The 23,549-nt window shown below is 36.9% G+C and overlaps 1 protein-coding gene across 4 annotated transcripts in view; it reads left to right on the top strand.

Annotated features, from left to right (window-relative positions):
* unc-104 (kinesin family member unc-104) overlaps nt 1-23,549 on the top strand; it is a 942,286-nt gene that overhangs the window by 403,685 nt on the left and 515,052 nt on the right. For all 4 annotated transcript variants that reach the window (XM_090394094.1, XM_090394092.1, XM_090394093.1 and 1 more), the window contains exons 21-22: nt 7,944-8,061; nt 19,009-19,163. In XM_090394094.1, coding sequence (XP_090250220.1) covers nt 7,944-8,061; nt 19,009-19,163 — 273 coding nt within the window. The remainder of the gene's footprint in view (nt 1-7,943; nt 8,062-19,008; nt 19,164-23,549) is intronic.

The raw sequence follows: 23,549 nt of genomic DNA, 5'->3' as shown, positions 1-23,549 counted from the left end.
TACATTCCACAAACTAGTTATTACCATTTTGGTAATAACTAGTCACTCACATCTGAATCCTCTCCAACACTTCCACATCTCCAGGAAAGTTAGGCAATGAAATCTGTGCAGGGTTGTCAAGATGTTGCCATTCCTAAGCCTTATAAGGAAGAATAATAATCTGCTTATCTCTGCTTGTCAGTGTGAGTTATTTTACCTACTTTCCAATATGCTCTCTGAGCTTTAAATTCCTGTATACCATATTTCTGAATCCCTAGCCTCATCAGTTTTTTTGCAGTGTGGTTCCGTTAATGTCTACAGCTTGAAATATTTTCACCCCAAAGTGAATATCCATACATGTTCTCATGTTACTTGATCTAAGGAGCCTTTGATAAATTTTTTTATATTTGTCTGAAGATAATTTATAACAGATGTAGGTATTTCAAATGAGGGAATGGGAATCTTGGCATATAGAATGAGTATAGTGAAATGAAACTGGCTCGGGCAATTGACAAAATTTTAGGAAATATTTTTATTGAGTGATTCCTATATATATATACACACACACACACACACTGCGTGAAAAGAAGTCAATAAATGCCCCTATGGGTAAGGTACATCATTCTATGGAACAAGCCATGCATTTGTAGCCAGTATAAATTGAGGAACAGGATGCTCCTATTCTTCCTATTTCAGTGTGACTATGTCAAGTTAATTGCTGCATGAAAGGAACTGACAGGATTTGAAAGAGTCACTGTGATAGGGTGCCATGTTGCAGGCTTTTAACTTTGGCAAATTGCTGACAAATTGGGCCATCCCAGATCAGTGATACCATAATTAAGATTGAAGTGCAGGGAGTCAGCTTCAAATGCTACCCACAGCGGACAACCCACCACACTCATTGAATGTGACTGTAGGGTGCTATGAAGGATATGCAAAAACTGCCATGCAGCAGCTGAAATATCGAATGTGGAGTTTCGGGCATCGACTGGAACGCGAATCTGCATGACAACATTCAGAACCGAGGCTCACAAGACACATTTCCATGAACACTATAATATGCAAGTCCCACATTACATGAACCAGCATACAGCATTGTTTTCAGTGTGCAAAGAGCGTGTACACTGAGATGTGGAAGCTTGGAAAACCGTGTTATGGAGCGGTGAATCACGTTACATCCTCTATCGAGCAGATGGACAGGTGTGAGCATGGCAGGTGCTCGATGAATGATATCAAGGTGTAGACTATTCAAAAAGGATAAGAATTATCTTGTTTTCACAATAACAGATTTACAAGATTTTAAGTTCAGTTTTCTTGAAAGTAAGACTTCTTACATTACTTGCAGGAGTGATGTCATGTCCTGTTATTTCATGGAACATTTTTTCAGCATCTACTTCATAAAATCCCTGTAACCACCCAACTGGCCCCCATGGATCAATTTATCAAAAATATATTTGGTGTCTATATTATGTATTCTGTAATATGTACAGTGGTTATATTGACTTCAATGGACAACCCACATCCATGCAATTATGGATGTATATACACGTCTAGGCTGGTACGGTGGTTAATAAGGGACATTTCTATTCCATCTTCTTTTTTCTATCTATCAACTATACTTTTTGATCCACAAACCTCCACTCTATCCTCCTAGGGTACATTCCACAAACTAGTTATTACCATTTTGGTAATAACTAGTCACTCACATCTGAATCCTCTCCAACACTTCCACATCTCCAGGAAAGTTAGGCAATGAAATCTGTGCAGGGTTGTCAAGATGTTGCCATTCCTAAGCCTTATAAGGAAGAATAATAATCTGCTTATCTCTGCTTGTCAGTGTGAGTTATTTTACCTACTTTCCAATATGCTCTCTGAGCTTTAAATTCCTGTATACCATATTTCTGAATCCCTAGCCTCATCAGTTTTTTTGCAGTGTGGTTCCGTTAATGTCTACAGCTTGAAATATTTTCACCCCAAAGTGAATATCCATACATGTTCTCATGTTACTTGATCTAAGGAGCCTTTGATAAATTTTTTTATATTTGTCTGAAGATAATTTATAACAGATGTAGGTATTTCAAATGAGGGAATGGGAATCTTGGCATATAGAATGAGTATAGTGAAATGAAACTGGCTCGGGCAATTGACAAAATTTTAGGAAATATTTTTATTGAGTGATTCCTATATATATACACACACACACACACACACTGCGTGAAAAGAAGTCAATAAATGCCCCTATGGGTAAGGTACATCATTCTATGGAACAAGCCATGCATTTGTAGCCAGTATAAATTGAGGAACAGGATGCTCCTATTCTTCCTATTTCAGTGTGACTATGTCAAGTTAATTGCTGCATGAAAGGAACTGACAGGATTTGAAAGAGTCACTGTGATAGGGTGCCATGTTGCAGGCTTTTAACTTTGGCAAATTGCTGACAAATTGGGCCATCCCAGATCAGTGATACCATAATTAAGATTGAAGTGCAGGGAGTCAGCTTCAAATGCTACCCACAGCGGACAACCCACCACACTCATTGAATGTGACTGTAGGGTGCTATGAAGGATATGCAAAAACTGCCATGCAGCAGCTGAAATATCGAATGTGGAGTTTCGGGCATCGACTGGAACGCGAATCTGCATGACAACATTCAGAACCGAGGCTCACAAGACACATTTCCATGAACACTATAATATGCAAGTCCCACATTACATGAACCAGCATACAGCATTGTTTTCAGTGTGCAAAGAGCGTGTACACTGAGATGTGGAAGCTTGGAAAACCGTGTTATGGAGCGGTGAATCACGTTACATCCTCTATCGAGCAGATGGACAGGTGTGAGCATGGCAGGTGCTCGATGAACTTCTCTTACCAGAGTGCATAATCCGAACAGTAAAATTTGGAGGTAGCAGGGTAATGGTATGGTCCTGTATTTTCTGGTGTGAACATTGAATTCTGAGAGGTATGTGGACATTCTGGACAATGTAATGCTTCTTATTTTGCAGAGCCAGTGCTTCTATGGAAATGACTTTTTTTTTTTTTTTTTTTTAATAAGATAATGCACCATGTTATAAGAATTCTGCTGTATCTGCATGGTTTGTGGATATGAACGTCACCACACCTGACTGGCCTCCACAGATCTCTGATCTCAACCCTATTGAACATCTGTGGGATGAACTGGAGCATTATATGAGACCTCATTACATGCCTACAGGAAGAATGGTCCAAAATTCCCATTGATTGCTATCATACGCTTGTGTAAACTATTCCTCATAGAATTGTTGCAGTCATCACAGTGAAAGGTGGTCCTACATCTGATTAAGGTGGGTGCCATGACTATTTGTTCTTCACACTATGGTGTCTATGACTTCTTCCCAACTTGTGTGTGTATTTTTTTTCTTTATGAAAGAAAGAAAGAGCCAGAAAGCTTCAGTTCTGTGAGGTAAAATTACATAGGCAAAGTGGTACTAGATCCAACTTTATTTCAGAACTGAATGTTAATAGAAACTATGAATGTTTTGCAAGTTGACATGAGACCTTACAAGAATACAGTCCTCAGCATACTCGAGTTGCCTTAGCTTGCATTACTTAAAAGACATCAGTGCTCCCAAGCATCCATATATTCACCTTTTATTTGTGATTTGATAAATGTTTTCACTGGCCTGACAGCTGGTTTGAACTGGTTTGTTCTCTTTAGGGACCAGGCAGAAACCTTAAGAGAGCAAAAACTCTCGTTCAATACTAAGGAAATTGAAATGTCAGAGAAATGTATTTTTTGTAAGTGAACTCTCAGTTGGTGCATGAAAGTAGTTATTAAAGAAAGAGCCAAAAGGCTTTAGTTCAGCAATGTAAAATTAGGTTTGTATTCTCGTAAGCTCTCAGGTCAACTTATGAAACTTTTATAGTTTCTACAAACATTTAGCTTTGAAATAATGTTGTATCTAGTATCCACTTTGCCTGTGTAATATGTATATATTTTTATTTTATTTATTTATTTATTATTATTTTTTGTTTAAAATGACATATTCTTATGTATGTGATTCAAAAGCATATTTTTAAGAATGATATTTTTTAAAAAAGTCTTCTATACATAAATCTGACTTTTCTTCACAAACAGGGTAATGGTATGTTTTCCCGTGTTTCTTTTCTTTGGTACATATGCAGCATAGTTTTTTAATGTTGCTCCCACTTATGAAAGGTTATTTGCAAGCCTACGGTAAATTTTGTACTGTGGGTGGGTTATGGATTTTTTAAAAATATTTTTATCAATTTTTATGTATTTTTCTTTTATTTTTGATTATTTTTTTGCATAGTCCAAAAATCCTCCTCTAGAGACAATCATGGAACTTTTCCAAGCCATTACAGGCATCCAATAAGCAGGGCAGTGGCTTCATACCAGGTAATGAAATTCATCACCCACCTCAAGACAGTCAAACACAGCCATCCCCATGGCAGGATTTGACCCCACAGCCTATTGGTTGGAGAATGGGTACATTAAATACTCGGATAGAAACACCTAGAACCCTCTTGCTAACTACACTCTTATACAACTTCTGCTGGTTATCCCTTGTTTTCTCCCTTCTTACCATGAACTGAAAAAAGTCTTCAGTGTCAATCCTATAAAATCCCTTAAATGCTTCTATCATTTCTTCTCTTTTTCACCTATCAGCTAATTTTTGAAGCCCACAGACTGTCAATCTGCTCTCATAGGAAACATTTACAACTTACCACAATCTTTTTCACTTGCCTCTAGATCCTCTCCACCCCATAGAATCCAGATTTCCAGATGCAGTCTAGATGTGACCTTATTAATGCCATTATATAATGGAACAACAACCTCTCTATTCTTGTTAGTCAGCAAACACATAATCCTGTGTACTGTATTGGTTACCTTTGCAAAATATTCCCTCTAAACTTCAACCTTCTGTCTACAGTCACTAACAAGTCTCTGATCTCATTAGTTTCCTGCAGTTCAGTTTCATTAATATAGTGTACAGCTTCTGATCTCTCCCAAAGCGCATCACTCTACACATTAAACTGGCAGCCATTTATTTACCTTTGCTCATACTGCTAGGCCTTCCTGCAGGATCTCTTGTATCATTTTCAATTACCATTGATTGTCCTTGCCAGTTTAGCATAATAAGCAAATAGCTGCATAACCTGCTGCTACATACTGCCAGGTCATGCTTGGAGAGGGAGTCTGAGTAGTGGTATGTGGTGGGTCACCTTCGAAGCTGAGTCATGGTATGGAGACTGGTTTCTCTCTCTTTCTCTCTGTATGGAGGTTGTCTGAGAGTCTGTCTGTCCATTGCCCATCTCCACTGTATTTTTTCAGCTAATCTTGACAAATTTGTCAATGTGCTGAAGAGCACATTGACAAGTGAAGATAAGGAGGTTATCTTATCTGTCTTTATAAGACTATGATTCAGCCACATGTTGACTATGGTGCACAGATTTGGTCACCTGCGCTTCTTGGTGATCACGAGGTGGTAGTGAAGATTCAGAGACAAGTAACCAAGCTGGTGACAGGTCTGTGGAATGTTCCCCATGAGGATTGATTGAGGGTGTGTGGGTTGCAGAGTTTAGCTGACAGGCAGCAAAGAGGGGATATGTTAGAAACCATTATATAGTGAAACCTCTGGGGTATTCATAACTAAAAATTCACACGTATACCACAGTAATTAAATTTTAATAATATGTAGATATTTTGTCTTGAGTATCTTAAGACATCATCAGTAAAAGTTATTACAAACAATACTAGGAATTACACCCAAAGGAACAGTTAGTGTGCATGCTTACATTGGAATCCCTCTATGCATACAGTAGCATGGTTGAGGACTAAAAAAAATTCAGCTGTAATTTAAAATTAAATTAAAATATATCTGATAAATTTATTCTATACAATTGAGAGTAATAATTTCCCAGACTTTTGGGATAGTGAGACAGTCATTACAGTTAAGCTTGGGTCTGTGACGTAAGGCTTCAGCACTTTCTTTATATAAACGTTCATGTTTATATAAATCTGATCAATCGGATCTTGTATATTTATAACATTGGTCTAAAGTTTCTAGATGAGTAGGGAAAAAAGAGTCAAAGTAAATAGAAGTTTATGACAGTTAGGTAGCAATGATGTCTTCAACCAGTTATTCAATTTAGTTAGGGAATCCCGCAGATTTGTATTTATTTTTTTGAGGAGTATAACATCATCTGCATAAAGTAAAGAGCTCAGATTAATCTCCTATTTTGATATCAGATTCCTTCATGAGACAAGGATGCACATTCTCTCCTCTGTCATTCATTACCTGTGTTAATCACATTATGAAAGAAAGTGGCATTAAACTGATATCCGAATTGTAGATGTTAATCTCAGCTCTTTACTTTATGCAGATGATGTTATATTCCTAAATAAATTTAGTGCAAATCTGCAGGATTTCCTAACTAAATTCAATAACTGCTGTAATAGATTTGGTAGGATAATCAGGATTAAAAAAATACAGATTATGAAAATAGGTAGAAATGTTAAAAACATCAACTGCATCCTGAATGGAGAACCTACAGAATAAGTAAAATATTTAAGAGCACCTAATACCACAATTAGACGATGCCATGACAGACATTTGCATTTCCAGCAAGACAGAACACCTCCTATTTACCTGACAGGCGTAAGGTTCCTGCTCGACTGTACGTCTTTTCCAAGCAGATGGATTGATAGAGGGGGGGGGGTGCCTCTGTAGCATGACCACCCCATTTCCCCAACCTTATACAGTTAGATTTTTCTTGTGGGGCTTTGCAAAAGAGCGAGTGTTTTTACCAGCACTACCAGCCAATTTGGATGAGCTGCATTTCAGATTTACTGCTGCCATTGCTGATATTATGGCAAGTATGCTCTGCTGCTGGTGGCAGGAAATTGATTATAGATGGGACATCTTCAGAATTACTGGAGGCAGTCATATCGAACTTTAACTGTCTGTTGAAACTTCAAGTGTTACATTACATTTGCATGGTAATAAAAATTGTTCATCTATCGCTATTTACCTTCTATTGTCATTCAAAGTTGTATATCCCCCTTTTGAAACACCCTGTATTGCTAACTTCAATGACTAGAAAAGTTCAAAACTTGATCTTCTGTAATGTTTATGCTGACTGTCTTTTAGGAAAATAGCATAAGTATAATTTACCAATACTATATTGTGAAAGACAACATTACATTTTGTCTTTCACAATGTAATACTTGAAGAAAGTTGAAACAGTGAAATAATCATATTTGTGCCAAGGAACAGCCTCTTGTAAGATTACAAAGTGAGGTTGAACAAAGTACAGTTAGATTTTTCTTGTGGGGCTTTGAGAAAGATCAAGTGTTTGTACCAGCACTACCAGTCAATTTGTTTATTTATTGTTTACATTTATTTCAATGACTGCTGAAGAGTCGGGATTTGAATATTGTGGAATATTCTGCCTACAGCCTTGACTTGGTTCCATGAGACTTATGGTTATTTCATAAATTGAAGACACATCTGAATGATATCCATTTTTAAAGTGATGAACGTGTGGAAGCACAACTGAGAAATGGTTTTGAAAACAACCTAAACAGTTCTAACAATGACAAGTTTGAAAAATTTATTACACAGTGGAGAAAAAATGCGTGTTAAGAGAGAGAGAGACAGGGAGAGATTATGTTCAGAAATAAGGTAGGCACAAACATTGTTTTTTGTTTTTATTTCATTGGCATCTCTATTTTTTGGATGGGAAATTATCACAGTAGAGACATTACTTTTAGAACAGTCCCCCCCCCCCCCACCCCCACCCCAAAAAATCCTTGCATTATTTTCCACTTTCCACTAAGGGGGGGGGGGGGGGGAAGGAATCTATCTCCTGGAAAAATTGGCACGAGCTGTACACAAATGTATATATTCCTTTTCATTTATTTATATACTTATTTATTCATTAATGTTATTTATTTTAAGAATTATGAAGCAAAAATTGAGAGTCTTCAAAGGCAAGTGGAAGAGCAGTCGATGATGTCCAGTATGTACAGTTCATGTATTACAGATACTGATATTCCAGAGGTTGAAAATGAATATAGTAAGTCATGCACTAGTAATTAAGTATGCAAATAAGCAGTTTTTCTTCTGTTAAAACTTGTTATTTAATGAAACTTAAACGCAGCTTTTTAAGTAATTTTAATGAGTTTATTTAATCATAGATTAATGGATCTGATTTTTCTATGACATCCGCTGTATAATTTGAGATGTTTATTGCATTCATTTATTTTTTTCTGCCTTAACCTCTTTGCATATACATGTTTCTCTCTCTACTCTGCCCTTCATAATATTTGATATGCATGATCTTTCTCTCAATCATTCCATCCTTTTGTCAGTCAGTATTAAGTGTTCTAATCAAGTAATTTCTTTAGAAATTTGGTTTGAATTTTCCTATATTATATTACCATAGCTGATGAAAAACGTTCTTCAGGTACTTTGATAACAGTGCCTGATGTTCTAATTATATTTTCAGTGCTTTGCCTGTTTTCCCATGTCTTACTTTCCTCTCTCTCTTAGCTTAAGAGTCAAAAAATTACTTCCTCATGACTAGGGAAATACATCCAAAGAACAGCAATGAATGTGTATGTAGGACCTGGTTATATGCTGGATGGATAGATAGATACTGTTATTAAACGTTTACTTTGCAGCTTTTGATAACAGTGCCTGAATTATAAACTATCCCTGAATACTTGTAGATAAGCAGCTGTGATAATTCAGTGTTTTCGTGACTCCACCTAACACGAAATATATAGTTCAGAATGTAGAATATTTCAGTTATGCAAATTACTACATTCTTGTTTCTCCAAAACAAGAACAGTCTTGAATCACCTAGGACAAAATTTACGATAGATTTATTCATTGTTTATTGCTTACTTTTCTCTTGCTTGAAAGTCAGTAAAAAAAAACTATTTTATGTGAACCATTGTGAGAATTCAGTTTTAAGTAACTTTTAATAAGATGTGGATTTGCTAAGATCTGGGCATGTAATCATTGTAAATGTGTTTTTATTCAAACAAATATAGTGTCATGTCTTTATGGATTTTGAAGTGCATGTGTATAAAGTATTTATTATTCATATAATGTTATATCATTTCAAAGTTCAATTAGTCTTGATATTTAAGTGCAGAATTTGAAATTTCATTAGGTCAGTCTTCACTAAATTATCAGTGCTTATATATCTCAAAATTTTCTTAGGATAATAACTTTTGAATGAATTAATATTATTATTAAGAGAGATCTCCAGGGAGTCATCGAGGGAGACTACATACTACACTCACAGCTATTAAACTTATTTTTGAATTCATTCACACTGCACACACAGCATCCAATGACAATTCATTCCAATCATGCAACACTATGAGAAAAAAAATTTAGCCCTCACTCCCCCCTTCTTAGCAGAAATTCATGAAATTCAATGGCTTTTCCGAAAAGAGTACTCAACATTTTCTCAATTCTTATAATCCACCATAAAACAACAAAGATTCAATACGTCGAGTTCCAATTCCATACATCTACGGGATTTCAAAACCTATCGCAAGAATTCTGAAGAAATATGAGTTAACAGCTACATATTCATCTATTAACAAATTATCTTCCTGTTTTCCTTATCCTAAAGACAAATACTCAACTATGTCTCTTCCTGGAGTTTATCAAATTCCCTGCAACCGTGATCTCTCCTATTTTGGACAAACTGGACATTCTCTTGAAAAAAGAATCCAAGTCAATCCTCCATTCATCACAACAAACCTGAAAAATCTGGATTGGCTCAGCATGGGATTGAAACTAACCACAATATCCTTTGGTCAAAAACTCGCCTCTTACATAGATCCTGCTATAAATTTGAACATTTATTCAAAGAAAGCATAGAGGCCTTACTCCATCGTCCTAACCTGAATCGGAATGACTGTATATCTATATCAAAAATCTGGGAAAGTCTAATCAGGATAACTCATTAATTCATATTAATTTTATGTTATTTAATATCTTCATCATATGTCTCTGCTTAAAAATATTCCCTTTAATACTTAGTGATAAAACATCACGTGGCTTGTTCTATTTTTAAATGATCTATTGTTAGTATTCCACCCTGTATTTTTTTTAAAACTGTTCTTGTAGTGCCACTGAAGATATACAGACTGGCTACAGCCTTATCACCACCTTTTTTGCAGTGGGACAATTTTATCCTCCTCACAACCTGTGCAGTTGTAAGGCTCTTATTAAACAGGCATGCTGATGCCTGTTTAATAATATTATTTCAGGGTTATTTATTTCCTCAAATACCTCCTGCTCTCACAATTAAGTCATCCTCTACTGTGTTCTCTACACTTAAGTTCCTCATGATTCCACCCTGATCAGGATGGAAAAAAACCCCGCTTATAATTTGATCGCTGAATAACTCAACAGTGTCTTCTGCAGCAGTTACCATTCTGCTACTTTCATTCATTAACTTTATCTTACCATGATCATTCTTCCTTCTACTTGCCACATATCTAAAAACTCTAGGGTTTTTCATTGCCTGATTTGCCAATTTCTGCTCATACTGCACTTTTGTTTTCCTTACTAACTGAGTCATTCTCCTGGCTTGTGCTTTATACTCTTCACATAACTCATTATTACCATTATTGATCTTGTACTGTCTCTAGAGTACCTTCTTTGTCCAGATTTAGTGAATGTGCTTTATACTCTTCACATAACTCATTATTACCATTATTGATCTTGTACTGTCTCTAGAGTACCTTCTTTGTCCAGATTTAGTGAATGTGCTTTATACTCTTCACATAACTCATTATTACCATTATTGATCTTGTACTGTCTCTAGAGTACCTTCTTTGTTCAGATTTAGTGGTTAAGCTCTTCCTTCATCCATTTTACACCTACCTTATTCATTCAGCCTTTTGCCCTTCGGAATACATTCACACATGGATGCTGTTATGTATTTCTTTGTCAGTTCTCAAGCAGCATCTATTTCCTTACCTCTCAACTTATCATTGTATGCTATAGCTCCAAACTGTCTTCTAAGCTTGTCATAATCACCAGCCTTGCACTTCCACATATACAGGGTGTTCGGGATAAATTTGACAGTTTCGTAAGGAAAAAGAAAATCTTCTTTGTATCTATTAAATTTAATGAATTGACAAAAAAACATTACAGGCAGAGTTAATTACAATACTATCAACAAGATTTACTCAAAATAACCACCATTAGCATCGATCACAGCTTCAATTCTGCTTCGGAACCTCGAACAAGCTGATGCTACAGTCTCCCTGGGAAGGGCCGCAAAAACTGTTTTAATTTTATCCATTAACTGGGCTTTTGTATTACTGGAAGTGCGATTGGTGTCTTTTTCAACTGCGCCCCATACAAAATAATCCATGGGGTTAAGGTCTGGGGAGTTTGGAGGCCAAACATTTGGACTGGTGAAGTCGTAGAAATTTTCAGACAACCATTTTTGACTTTTCCCAGAGGTGTGGCAAGGGGCCGAATCCTGCTGCCATACATACGGCCTACCATTGGCTACCCTTGTTATCCAGGGCTTGACTACAGTTAGCAACTCCACGAACAAAGCCCGAATTCCAATGCCAGGGTTCTTCAACACCTGTTCCTGCAGATTTGCGAGGAATTCTGCTGTACGAACGCAATCAGATCGTCTGCTAGGGATCTTTCTTCTTGCTACATCCTCGTAGTCACCATTGCAAGTCTCTAGTTCATGCCTGATTGTTTTTACTGTATTCAGGGAGCATTGGGCAGCAGTCGTAATATCCTTATTTTGATGGCGGGCACGAATCATCATGATACAAGTTATTCTCTTCCATGATTCAGGTGGGTTCCAGCTATCCATCCTTTCTGACATCTTGTATATGAATGAAGAAGGGTCCAAACTTTTAAATGAAGAGAAGTGTGTGTTAATACATGTAACTTACGGAAAAATATAATTAATTATAAATATGTCAAATTTATCCCGAACACCCTGTATATATCCTTTCCTCACAAAAGTCTGCATATGGCTAACCACAATCCAGGTGATCACTTCATGATCACTCTCACCAACTGGAGGAAAGTGTGAAACCCCACTTGCAATTACATCCTGTGATGAAATGATCCGATCTAAAACTCTCGATCCTTGTGTGCTCACCTTTACGTGCCACCTGAGATAGTTATATATATATATATATCAGGCACTTGAGAAATTAATTTTTCTTATTCCCAAATGCTGTCTCTTCATTCTAATCTATACCACCATAATTAAAATCGCCCAGTAAGGAAATAGATACCCAATTACCCTTAATTTGTTCACTAATCCAAGTTCTTTATACATTTCTTCATCACCACTGTTCACATATCCAGGCTTTATAGCAGCATTCAACTAAATTACACGTTGCATCACACTGCCTCATAATCATTGACACTATTTCCCTCTTTTATGTCTACCTTATGTGGACATAATTCCCTTGCTATCATCAGCAGCACTCTTCCCCTCCTTTCCTGTTCTTTCTATCCTCACAAAAAATACTGTATCCTTCTATTTCTTTTTCCATCAGAATATCATCTTCATTCAACCCTGTTTCACTTATTCCAATGATTTTGGGGCGAATAAACTCAATCAGTGAAACCATTTAATCTCTCTTATTTCTAATACTTCTGACATTTGTAAACAAACACAGTGATTCATTTTTAGGCCTATAACCAATCCTATCCAAGTGCCTTGTTGGTTGTGATTTTTCCACCATACCTGCCCAGTCACCTTTATCACCACTTATTATATATATCTGTTCAGTCTCAACTTCCCCACTCATATCACAATATACTCCATCTTCATACACACATTCACTGTCACTCTCCCTATACCGTTGTAATAATTTAGACTGTGCCATTTTGTTATACTGTGTTACGACATGCTACTACCCTGCTTGTAAGCCTTCCTTGTCTTTGTTTTTCTCTTTACTTAATATCGTGAATGGTCGACTGCCTTAGCTATGGACTGCCACCATCTATCTATTCCACTATATCTTATTTCTCACACTCTATAGTCTAAACAAATTTATTTGTTTTACGACTGCACCGGTTAGACTATATATTCAGTGTGAGATTACAAGATCTTAAATCAAAGACAAGGCAGATATAGTTTGTCCCCCCCCCCCCTGCTTATATTATTTTTACTTTATACTAGTCATGGCTTAATTAAAATTCATGTAAACTTATTTCTTATGTAGGTTTGAATTTTTTTTAGGATATTGCAATGACAGATTCAGCCCAGTGTGCTGTTTACAAACCATTATTATTATTATCCTATGACCTCATGGAGTCAAAGACTCATCTGGGAGGTCCTTTTATCACACACACACACAGCTCATCGTACAGTGCCTTGAACACATTCAAACTCCTTGCAGACTGCTGTTCGTACCTCTCTTTAGCTACCTTCACCAACCAAGTCACCCTCCTTGCCTGGTCTTTGTAGACCTCATGGAATTGGTTATTTCCACTTCTCTTATGCTATCTCCACAATGCCCTTTTTCTCTGTATCACATGCTTAATCTCTTTATTCATCCATCTCACACCTACCTTATTTAACCTTCTCACCCTTGGAATACATTCAGACATTGCATCTACTAAACAGTTTTTGAAAATCCCCCAAGCTGCATTGATCTCTTTTCCAGCTAACTGCTCATTCCACGCTATACCCGCAAGCTGTCTCCTGAGCTCTTCATAATCACTCCCTTGTAGTTTCACCCCCCCCCCCCCTTTTCTCACAGGGGGGTCCTCGCACTGCTGGCAACCATCCAGGTAATCACCTCATGGTCACTCTCACCAATTGGTGGATGATTTGAGACCTCATTTATAATTGCATCCTCTGATGAGATGACCAAATCCAAGTCCCTCAATCCTCGTGTGTCCTCTGTTACATACTGTCTGAGGTAGTTATCCCTCAAAAACTCAAGAAACTCATTTTCTTTACTTCCAGTTGCTATCTCTTCATTCCAGTCTATATTGCCATAATTAAAATCACCCATAATGATCACCCTTTTCTTATTTGCTTGGCTTATTTGACTATACATTTCACTATCACCACCATCCACATTACCAGGTCTATAACAACATCCCACCAAGTATTTGATTCTATTCACCTCTATCTCACACCATACTGTCTCAAAACCACTGGCCCCATTTCCCTCTTGCATCTCTACTTTGTATGGACATAACTCTTTCTCTATCATCAATAGCACTCCCCCTCCCTTTTTACCCCTTCTATCCTCACGAAACACATCGTACCTTTCCATCTCTATTCATGTCAGGATGTCATCCTCATCTAACCATGTCTCACTTATTCCGTCAATCTCTGGGTGCACAGATGCAATTAGTGCAACCATTTCATCCGCCTTGTTTCTTATACTTCTAGCATTGGTATACAAACACAACAACTCATTTCTGGATCTACAGCTAGTTCCACTGATACCACTCACTCGATGTGATCTCTCCATGCTGGACTGGGGCCATTTCCCTTTCTGCTTCTTCATTTTAGAACCCTTTGCAATTCCATCTGTTTCCTTTTGATCCCTGATCATCCCATTACTTTCCTGCCTACACATGCTCTCACCTTCTCTTGGAGCATCCACCTTTCTCACGCTGTGTATCCCTGTCCACCCTGAGCTTCCCCGTTTCCCTGCTCCTCTTGCACACCCATTCTCTCATTTTCTATACTCATACCACTCGTTCCTCATTCATAACCACCTCTTCAATCTCTCCAATCTCCTGCTCTTCCACATCACTTCCTGCTTGATCTGATTCATTCTCTCTCACTCTACTCACTTCTCTACCTTCCAGCAGCAGTCTCTCCAAGCGACTCACACCGTAACCACTCAAATGCTGTCCATTGTTCCCATACAGTTCACTTCTTCCTTCATACTCATTTCATTTCAGCCAGCATAGCATTTATAATCCTTGCTCTCTGCCTCATCTTGCTACAGTCATACCTAGGCAACATGCTGACTACCTTTCCTGTCACACTATTCTCTTTTATCCTTCTAAGCAGCCTCCTGATATCCATTCTGACTTGGTGTTTGTCCTCTGTCAAATCATTCGTGCCGATTAAAACGATCAACTCCTTTGCTCGCTTCCTCCTCATTTCCAATGCCTCAATCACTCTACTCATTTTACCGCCTGGAAGACATACCTTGTGCATCCTATCATCAGCACACCTTTAATAATGGAGTCGCCATATAACACCACTCTTTCATCTTTCGTTAACTGTTTCGTGCCATCATGATTAGTTTTAATAGTTTTTACCCGAATTTTCTTAATTTTATTCTGCATCCATTTCATCTCTTTCCTCATCCAATCCAATTCAACTTCGGAATCTCACGTCACATTCTCTATCATTCATTCTTTCTAATTTTCTAACTCTCGACACCCTCTTCTCACTTTCACTCTCATTCATCCTTCTGTGCTTCCGTACTTTCGATCCAACTTGCATCCAACTTTTGCTATCATTTGTTCTTTCGATTTTTTTTCCGCTTTCGATTCCTGCATCACGCCATTTCCAGTTTCATTCGTTCTCTCAATTTCGTTTCCTTCTGCCATTGTCGCCTCACTTTCATCCTTTTTAACATCCGTTACAGTTTTTAAATCACTCGTTTTCTTTTTTACTGATTTTTTAACATTCTTTCGCCTCTCTTTCACACCGTCCTTCTCTTTCGAATGTGCACTTATCTTCCCTGCGACATTCTCACTACTAACACTTTCTGTCATCAATTTCATATTTGCATTCATCAATTCCTCGTTCCGGTCACACTTTGCACACACACCCTCCCATCTGCCCTAAACATCCACAAATCATTCATAATCAAAAGAATACATATAACACACCTCACACTTAACGAAATGACTGAAGTCTAAATTAAATTCATGGAATGACAAAGCCATCGCCATGTTATTTCCTTTGCCTTTACTACTCTAAGGTCTAATAATAATGAATTTGTAATTAAGTTTAGGCAAATGAAAATCCCCCCACACTAATAATACTGCTAGCACACAACTTGTACAGCAACTCTTACTCAAACAAATACTCATATGTACTTAATTATTCCAAGAATACTTATCTCAATCTGGAGCTCTTCTTACACACGTCTGCCATGTCTTACTCACGAGCGCCCTCCAATAGGAATATATTATTTAATTAGTTAATCATTTAATTAAGTCTAAAGGATTATTTACAGAAATACAGTATATACACAGTCATTATACTTTTCTTGCTACTCTCAATTCTTTCTACTCTAAACTTTAGTTCTAAGCTAATTCACAATTTAGTATAACATTACTTGAATATAAGGCATATCTAGGTTAAGCCTCATTCACCATTAATATACAATATCTCACAAAGATAGGCACTTTACATACATTCTCATTCAGTAATATGACTACTTACAATTCCTTTTCAGCATACAGTCTTTCACATTAATCTTTTGTTCACACTTAAGTCTTCTTGTCTTTCTTTCCACTTACTTGACTCTTTCCTGTTTTTCTGCTAAATTTGTTCCTTGTTTGAATAGTCGATTGTGCCTTTCCTTATTGGATCCTTAACATGGTGGCAATGTACAGCTCCTTCCAGTGCTGGATTTAGGGGCAGGCTGACCAGGCACCCACCTGGGATGACAAACGTTGGGGGGGGGGGTGCCAAAACTAAGGCCAGCACTAGAACCTTAGAGCTTGCCCTTTTTCCAAAAATAATTACCTGGCAATGTAATCATTGCTATACTTCCGCTCCAAGAAGATGAAAATATTGAAAGAACATAAAATAGCATTATCTTCTATTGATAGAAATGTCTACTTAGCAAATACGAAACATTCGTATATTGAAGAATGCTGTCTGTATACTTTTTATCTTTATATATGTACTAGTATAACCTGTTGTGAATGTATTCACAATAATAAAGCAAAAATAGAATAAAGTATAAAAAACCAAACACTGTACATTATTCCACAAAAGTGTAAATAAGGAAAAAGGAAAGAAATAAAAACTATTAACAATTTAACTTGTAATGAACATAAACAAATATAAATAAAAACAATTAAATACAAACCCTATCACAGTTATCTAAACCAAACTAATTATTTTATTTTTTGTCAAAGGCCAATGGTTCTTATCTAAAATAGCATTGACATTGATGGGAATGAACTCTTTGAAGAAATTAAATCTCTAAACTAAATCTTGCTGACAATTCCTATATCAGTAGCAACTGCTAAAAGAAGTTTTAGCAAATTAAAACTTATCAAAACGTATTTGTGATTGACAATGGGAAATGAGAGATTAAATTCTTTAGCCTCGTTATCTATTGAAAATGCTGTTGCTCACAAAATAGACATTAGTGAAAGAATAGAAGTTTTCACATATTTAAAATCAAGAAAAATATATGTAAATTATAATTGATTATAATTTACATATATTTGTTCCCTTTTTATGTAGTGTATATCTGAGTGAATTAAAATGATAAGTAGAAATAACGAAGTTATGAAATTGTTAATAATTTAAAAAATACTTACAATTAGAAAGTACTTAAGTATAAAAAAAAGCTTAAGGACATCACACATGGAGTCTGCCCCGGGCACAAAATTATCTTGGTTATTACTTCCTTTCACGACGACTCAACACGATATTTCTCACTCAGTGGCGATCCAAGTAGAAGACAAATGATACTTCTCTTTCACTTCCTGACAACAAAATTTTGGTGATCTCAGGCAAGAGAAGGCCTAGAAAATCATATGATGAACAACACTTCTCTTTCAACTTCTGATAGCGAACTTGGTGTGCCGGTGACTCAGGTAAGAGAAAGTTGAAAAAAATCCTAAGACAAACGACACTTCTCTTTCAATTTCCGACAGTGAACATGGTGATGGGACACTCTAAGACAAATTTCCTTTCTGGCGAGCTACTATATAGGCCTGGCGCTCCGTTGTGTGCAAGTGCATGTCTCTCGAAACTGGTCACATATTTATTATTATTATTATTTGACATCTCCAGGGAGTCTAAAGACTCATCGAGGGAGGGCACTTGCTCTACAACTCTGTCTCCACCACTCAATCCACCAACTGTCCTCAACTCCACCAGTGCCATCTATCGTCGACCACTACCACTAGTTTTTTCAAAGACGATCACAAACATCCATGCTCATGGCGGAATTCGAACCTGCAGCCCTTTGGCTGGAGAGTGGATACACTAACCACTCGGCCAACCAGGCCAGCAAATTTGCCTTTACCTTTTTAAATATACGTTTACCTTTGGACGTGCTGACATCATTCTTTCTGCATTTTTGGAACTCTTTATCCATGGCAACTATGGTTGCATATTGATCCTTGGATATGATGACGTCATTCTTCATGGGTCATTGGAATTTTCCATATATGGCAATTCTTAGAATTCTTCACAAATCTCACCATTAGACTTACTGATTTAGCATTACTTGATGATGTCATGCACCACATTATTTTAACAAAGGCTCAATACAATAATGTTACAGAAAAGATTATTTCAGTCAAAAAAATTTAACATTATTCTGAGTACGTTCTAAACAAAAAAACCTGTAAAAACAAACATGATAAGTTACAGTCACATATCATAAGAGATTTTACAACATGTCCTCCTGGGCTACCTCCCCGATTTTTTATGTATCGAATAATGGAATTGTTTCAACAAGTCATGCAAATGACCATTATCACTTAGCAGATGTGTTTAATTTAATCGGCTGTTCAGTTAATTTCATTGCCTTCTAAGGAAAAGGACTGTCTTAGACATGCCAAATTGTTATTTCTTTTTGATTATCATGTTATTATTTTTGTGAAAAAACAAAACAAAAAAATACAATACTCATAAAAAGGGCATTTTGTCAGCAGTGTGTTAAAAAAAAAATCTTGAACATTATTTTCTGCTATTAAATGGGATATATGAGAAATTAAGTGTTTTACATTTTATAATAAAAGGTTTTGTTTGCATTTTTAGTTGATCCTCCTTGGAGTGACCATGAGTATCAATTAGGATCATGGACTTTTCAGAAATGGAAATATCACCAGTTTACTTCACTTCGAGATGATTTATGGGGAAATGCTATCTTTTTAAAGGAGGCTAATGCCATTAGTGTGGAGCTTAAGAAAAAGGTTAATAAGTGATGTGTATTTTTAAATATGTAGTTAATTTTATATTGTAAATGTTTTTTTTAGCAATATCTGTCACTTGCTTGTACATAAAATGTACTGCATCAAAATAATATTTCCTTCAAGAATGCATACACAACTGACCACATATATTGGTAAAAACATAACATTCATCTGTGTTTGAAAAAAAAAAATAATAAAGAATATTACACACACACACACACCATCTCTCTCTATGCGAAAAAAACTTCTTATCATCTTACTTAATGCTTCCTTCTGCAACTTCCAGGGATGGCCCTCTTGTCATTGTTCCTTTTCCCTTGTTCTGCCAAATGAAAAATTTTCACACTGTCATTTCAAAAAAAAAAAAAGCATTTCAGCTGCTTAAATGTCTCAATCATATTTCCCCAACCCCCCTTCCCCTTTCATCTTCTATTCACTGAAGTATAGTTTGCATACCTTCAGCCCTTATAACCAGCATTTTACAGTTCTGATACCATTTTTATTATTTTCTCCATGAATTGTGGTCGCTATATCTGAGCACAGAAATCCAAATATGAGCTGATCAAAACTTTGTACAATGGGAGCAGCGCTCTTTTATCTCTAACAGGCAATGCCCATCTCACTATTATAGCAGCATTCTCAGAGTTTACAACCATCACAGTATGTCTACTAAACTTCAGTTTTCTGTGTACAGTTACCACAGAATTTCTTGCCTTCTCCACTTCTAGTATAACTCCAAGTGGGTATGAAACATCACATCTGTGGATCTCTAATTTCAAAACATTGCATTTAGTTTCATTACACTGACATCTGAATTCATTTTCACATTCTTTACAGCTTATTCAAATCATCTTGAAGAGCCAAAACATCAGCATCATTCTAATAAAGCTCCCAAGCTTTACATCATCTGCAAACAAAGAAACAGTGAATATTTCCACGTGGTCTAGGGACAGTATCATTGACATAACAATTGAACAGTACCGAACCTTGTGAAACCCTACTTATAATCTTTCTACTCCCCCTGGTATCTATCAGAAAGCCAGTTACAATCCAACCCACTAATCTGATATCCAAGTCCATATGTTGCAACTTAAAAACCAACTCTTGTCCTGTGGGACCCTGTCAAATGCCCTTCTTAAAAAGAATGCCTTACACTTACTACTACTTTTTTTGCTCTATTTTAACAGGTTACCAGATTACTAAAACAAGAACTCCACTCAACAAACCCATGCTAGTCTGTATGCATATTTCTCTCATTTATACAAGATGAGGGACAAACCTGTATAAAAGTTATTAACAATTTCTTCTGAATGTTTTGTTTTGATAAAGAAAATAAACAGAGTGCAGGGTTTTTTTTGGGGGGGGGGAATTGTATATAATGGTACAGTGTACTAGCACTGTACTTATTTTCATGATGCTTATTTTCAGCAGAAACCAAGGTGTGGATAGTGGACAGAATTTGTAGTCCTTTTATTCTAGCAAAGATTATTTCATATACAGTTGACCCTTGAACAACAACCTAACTCAATCTTAAAAAAAAATTTTTTTTTTTGAGATTTGTGATAATTTGAAAAACTCACAGACAAACCACGTAGCCTAGAAATATTGAAATATGTCATGAAATAAAATATACAGTGGTACCTTGAGATACGAGTGCCCCAACATGCGAGTTTTTTGAGATACGAGCCGTCACTAGGTCGATTTTTTGCCTTGAGTTACGCGCCAGAATTTGAGATACGAGCCTACTTCGGTGACATCACAACCACCACTCTGCTCAGATTCCCGAGTCTTGAGCTTTGTTCAGTTCACATGTTTACCTCACCACAGAAGCATTTCTGTCGTGTTGAGTTTTAATTTTTTTTTTTTTTGTTTTTGTATGTACAGTTATTTAGCTAATTTTTTTCATATAACCATGAGTCCAAAGAAGGTGAGTGTAAAGAATAGTGGTGAGAAAAGGATAAAGGTGATATCCATGGAATTAAAGCGTGAGATAATAGACAAACATGAGCAAGGCGTAAGAGTAATAGACTTGGCATTGCAGTACGATCGCACTACTTCTATGATATGTACTATTCTGAAGCAGAAGGACTCGATAAAGGCTATAACTCCAGCTAAGGGTGTTAAAATTATTTCAAAGCTACGCAACTCTGTCCATGAAAAGATGGAGAACCTGCTGATTTTTTGGTTGACAGGGAAGCAGCTCACAGGAGACACTGTGACAGAGACTATAATTTGTGAGAAGGCACGAGCCATTTACGCAGATTTGCTGCAGCAGACCCCAGATACTTCAGCACAGGAGGATTCACAAGAGCAGTTCAAAGCCAGTCGTGGGTGGTTCGAAAATTTCCGAAAAAGGACCGCATTCACTCCATTGTCAGGCATGGTGAGGCAGCGAGCTCTGATTCTAAGGCAGCTGAGGAATTTGTAAAAACCTTTGCTGAATTGATCAAAGCCAAAGGATACATCCCCCAACAAGTTTTCAACTGTGATGATACAGGGCTCTTCTGGAAGAAGATGCTAAGCAAAACTTACATAATGGCAGAAGAAAAGATGATGCCAGGTCACAAGCCCATTAAGAATAGGTTGACCCTCACACCGTGTGCAAATACGAGTGGCGACTGCAAGATCAAGCCACTGCTCGTATACCACTCAGAAAACCCCAGAGCCTTCAAGACACAAGGTTTTAAAAGAAAAACTACAGGTTATGTGGAGGGCAAACCCAAAGGCGTGGGTCATCAGGCAGTTTTTTGTGCAATGGGTCAACTTGGTCTTTAGGCCTGCCGTTAAGGAATACCTCGAGGTCAATGACTTACCCCTACAAGCCCTTCTCGTCCTTGACAATGCTCCTGCCCACCCACCAAACCTTGAGTTCCGTCAATAAAGCTGAACTCAAGGAGTTCAGCTTTATAAAGGTTCCCTACTTTCCACTCAATACCACCCCTATCCTACAGCCCATGGACCAACAGGTGATCTCCAATTTCTAGAAATGTTTTACCAAACACATGTTCCGATGCTGCTTTGAGGTTACGGAGTGCACAAACATTGATAACGAAGGACCACTACAACATTGTCATATGCCTCAAAATTATTGATATGGTCTGGCAGGGTGTTACAAAAAGGACCTTGACCTCTGCATGGAAAAAGCTGTGGTCTGAGGCTGTGGCTGAAAGGGACTTTGAAGGATTTAGATCTGAACAGGAAGTGCTGGAGGAGATTGTGTCCCTCAGAAAGTCCATGGGCCTGGAGGTGGATTAGGGAGACATCGAAGACCTTGTCACCTCACATTTCGAGGAACTGACGACGGAGGAGTTGACGGAACTATACACGCAGCAACATACGGAGGTTCTGCAGGAGATTGGTACAACCGCAGAGGCAGAGGAGGTTATCTCTTCAAGTGAGATAAAGAAAGTCTTGTCAGTGTGGGAAAAAGTTTCGGACTTTATTGAAAAGAAACACCTTGAAAAAAGTTGCAACTGGTCGTGCAGCACTGCTATTTAACGACACTTGCCTAACTCATTTCAGAAACATTCTAAAAGGGAGGAGGAAACAAAGCTCCTTGGACAGGTTTCTATTGAAATGCCCTGCAGATGAACGTGACGAAAGCGTGGCGAAAAAGAAACCAGTGAAGAAGAAAATTAAGTTAAGCAAAAGTGAAGTGAAAGAAAAAATTAATACCATATGGTAATCGGCTCCGCCAACATCTGTTTATTTCTTTAGATTCTCTTTTACATGTATGTACAGTATTTGGTTTTATTTTGTTTGTATACAATATTTGTTCATTATAAATACATTATTATAAAAAAATTGGAATGGTTTTTGGGGGGGCTGGTACAAATTAATTTCATTTTAATTAATTTCAGTGGGGAAAATTGATTTGAGATATGAGCATTTTGACTTACGAGCTTGGTCATGGAATGAATTAAACTCATATCTCAAGGTACCACTGTATACAGACCTATTATAAAAAGTTAAGATATATCAAAATTTATGCACACAAATACTTACAGACTGTACATGGCGCTATTCACAGTCAAGAGAAATGCAAAAAAACTTAAAGATGCAGTGTTAAATCATCACTGCATAAAATTAACTGCTATTAATTAATTATTAATTTATTTAATTAGAATAAAATAAAAATTTTATAATGATTCATTCATTAGTGTATAGGCTAGCGTGAAGCAATACGTGAAGCAATCATATTGGTTGCACAAGGCTACCATAAAGCAATCATATTGCTGCTGCTTCGTTATCAATGTATGAATTGTTATATCTATAAATAAATATAAATTTCTTTTTCACATTATCTTTTCATTTTTGATGTCTAGTGTTAATAATATAAAACATCTACAGTGTTTTGTATCGTATAAGACAATATTGATGTAGGCA

Source organism: Typopeltis vanoorti, chromosome 6, assembly GCF_054136105.1.
Source record: "Typopeltis vanoorti isolate ZY-2024b chromosome 6, IOZ_Tvanoo_1.0, whole genome shotgun sequence".
NCBI lineage: Eukaryota > Metazoa > Arthropoda > Arachnida > Uropygi > Thelyphonidae > Typopeltis > Typopeltis vanoorti.
Note: the sequence above shows the minus strand (reverse complement) of the source record. Positions and strands in the feature narration are given on the sequence as shown.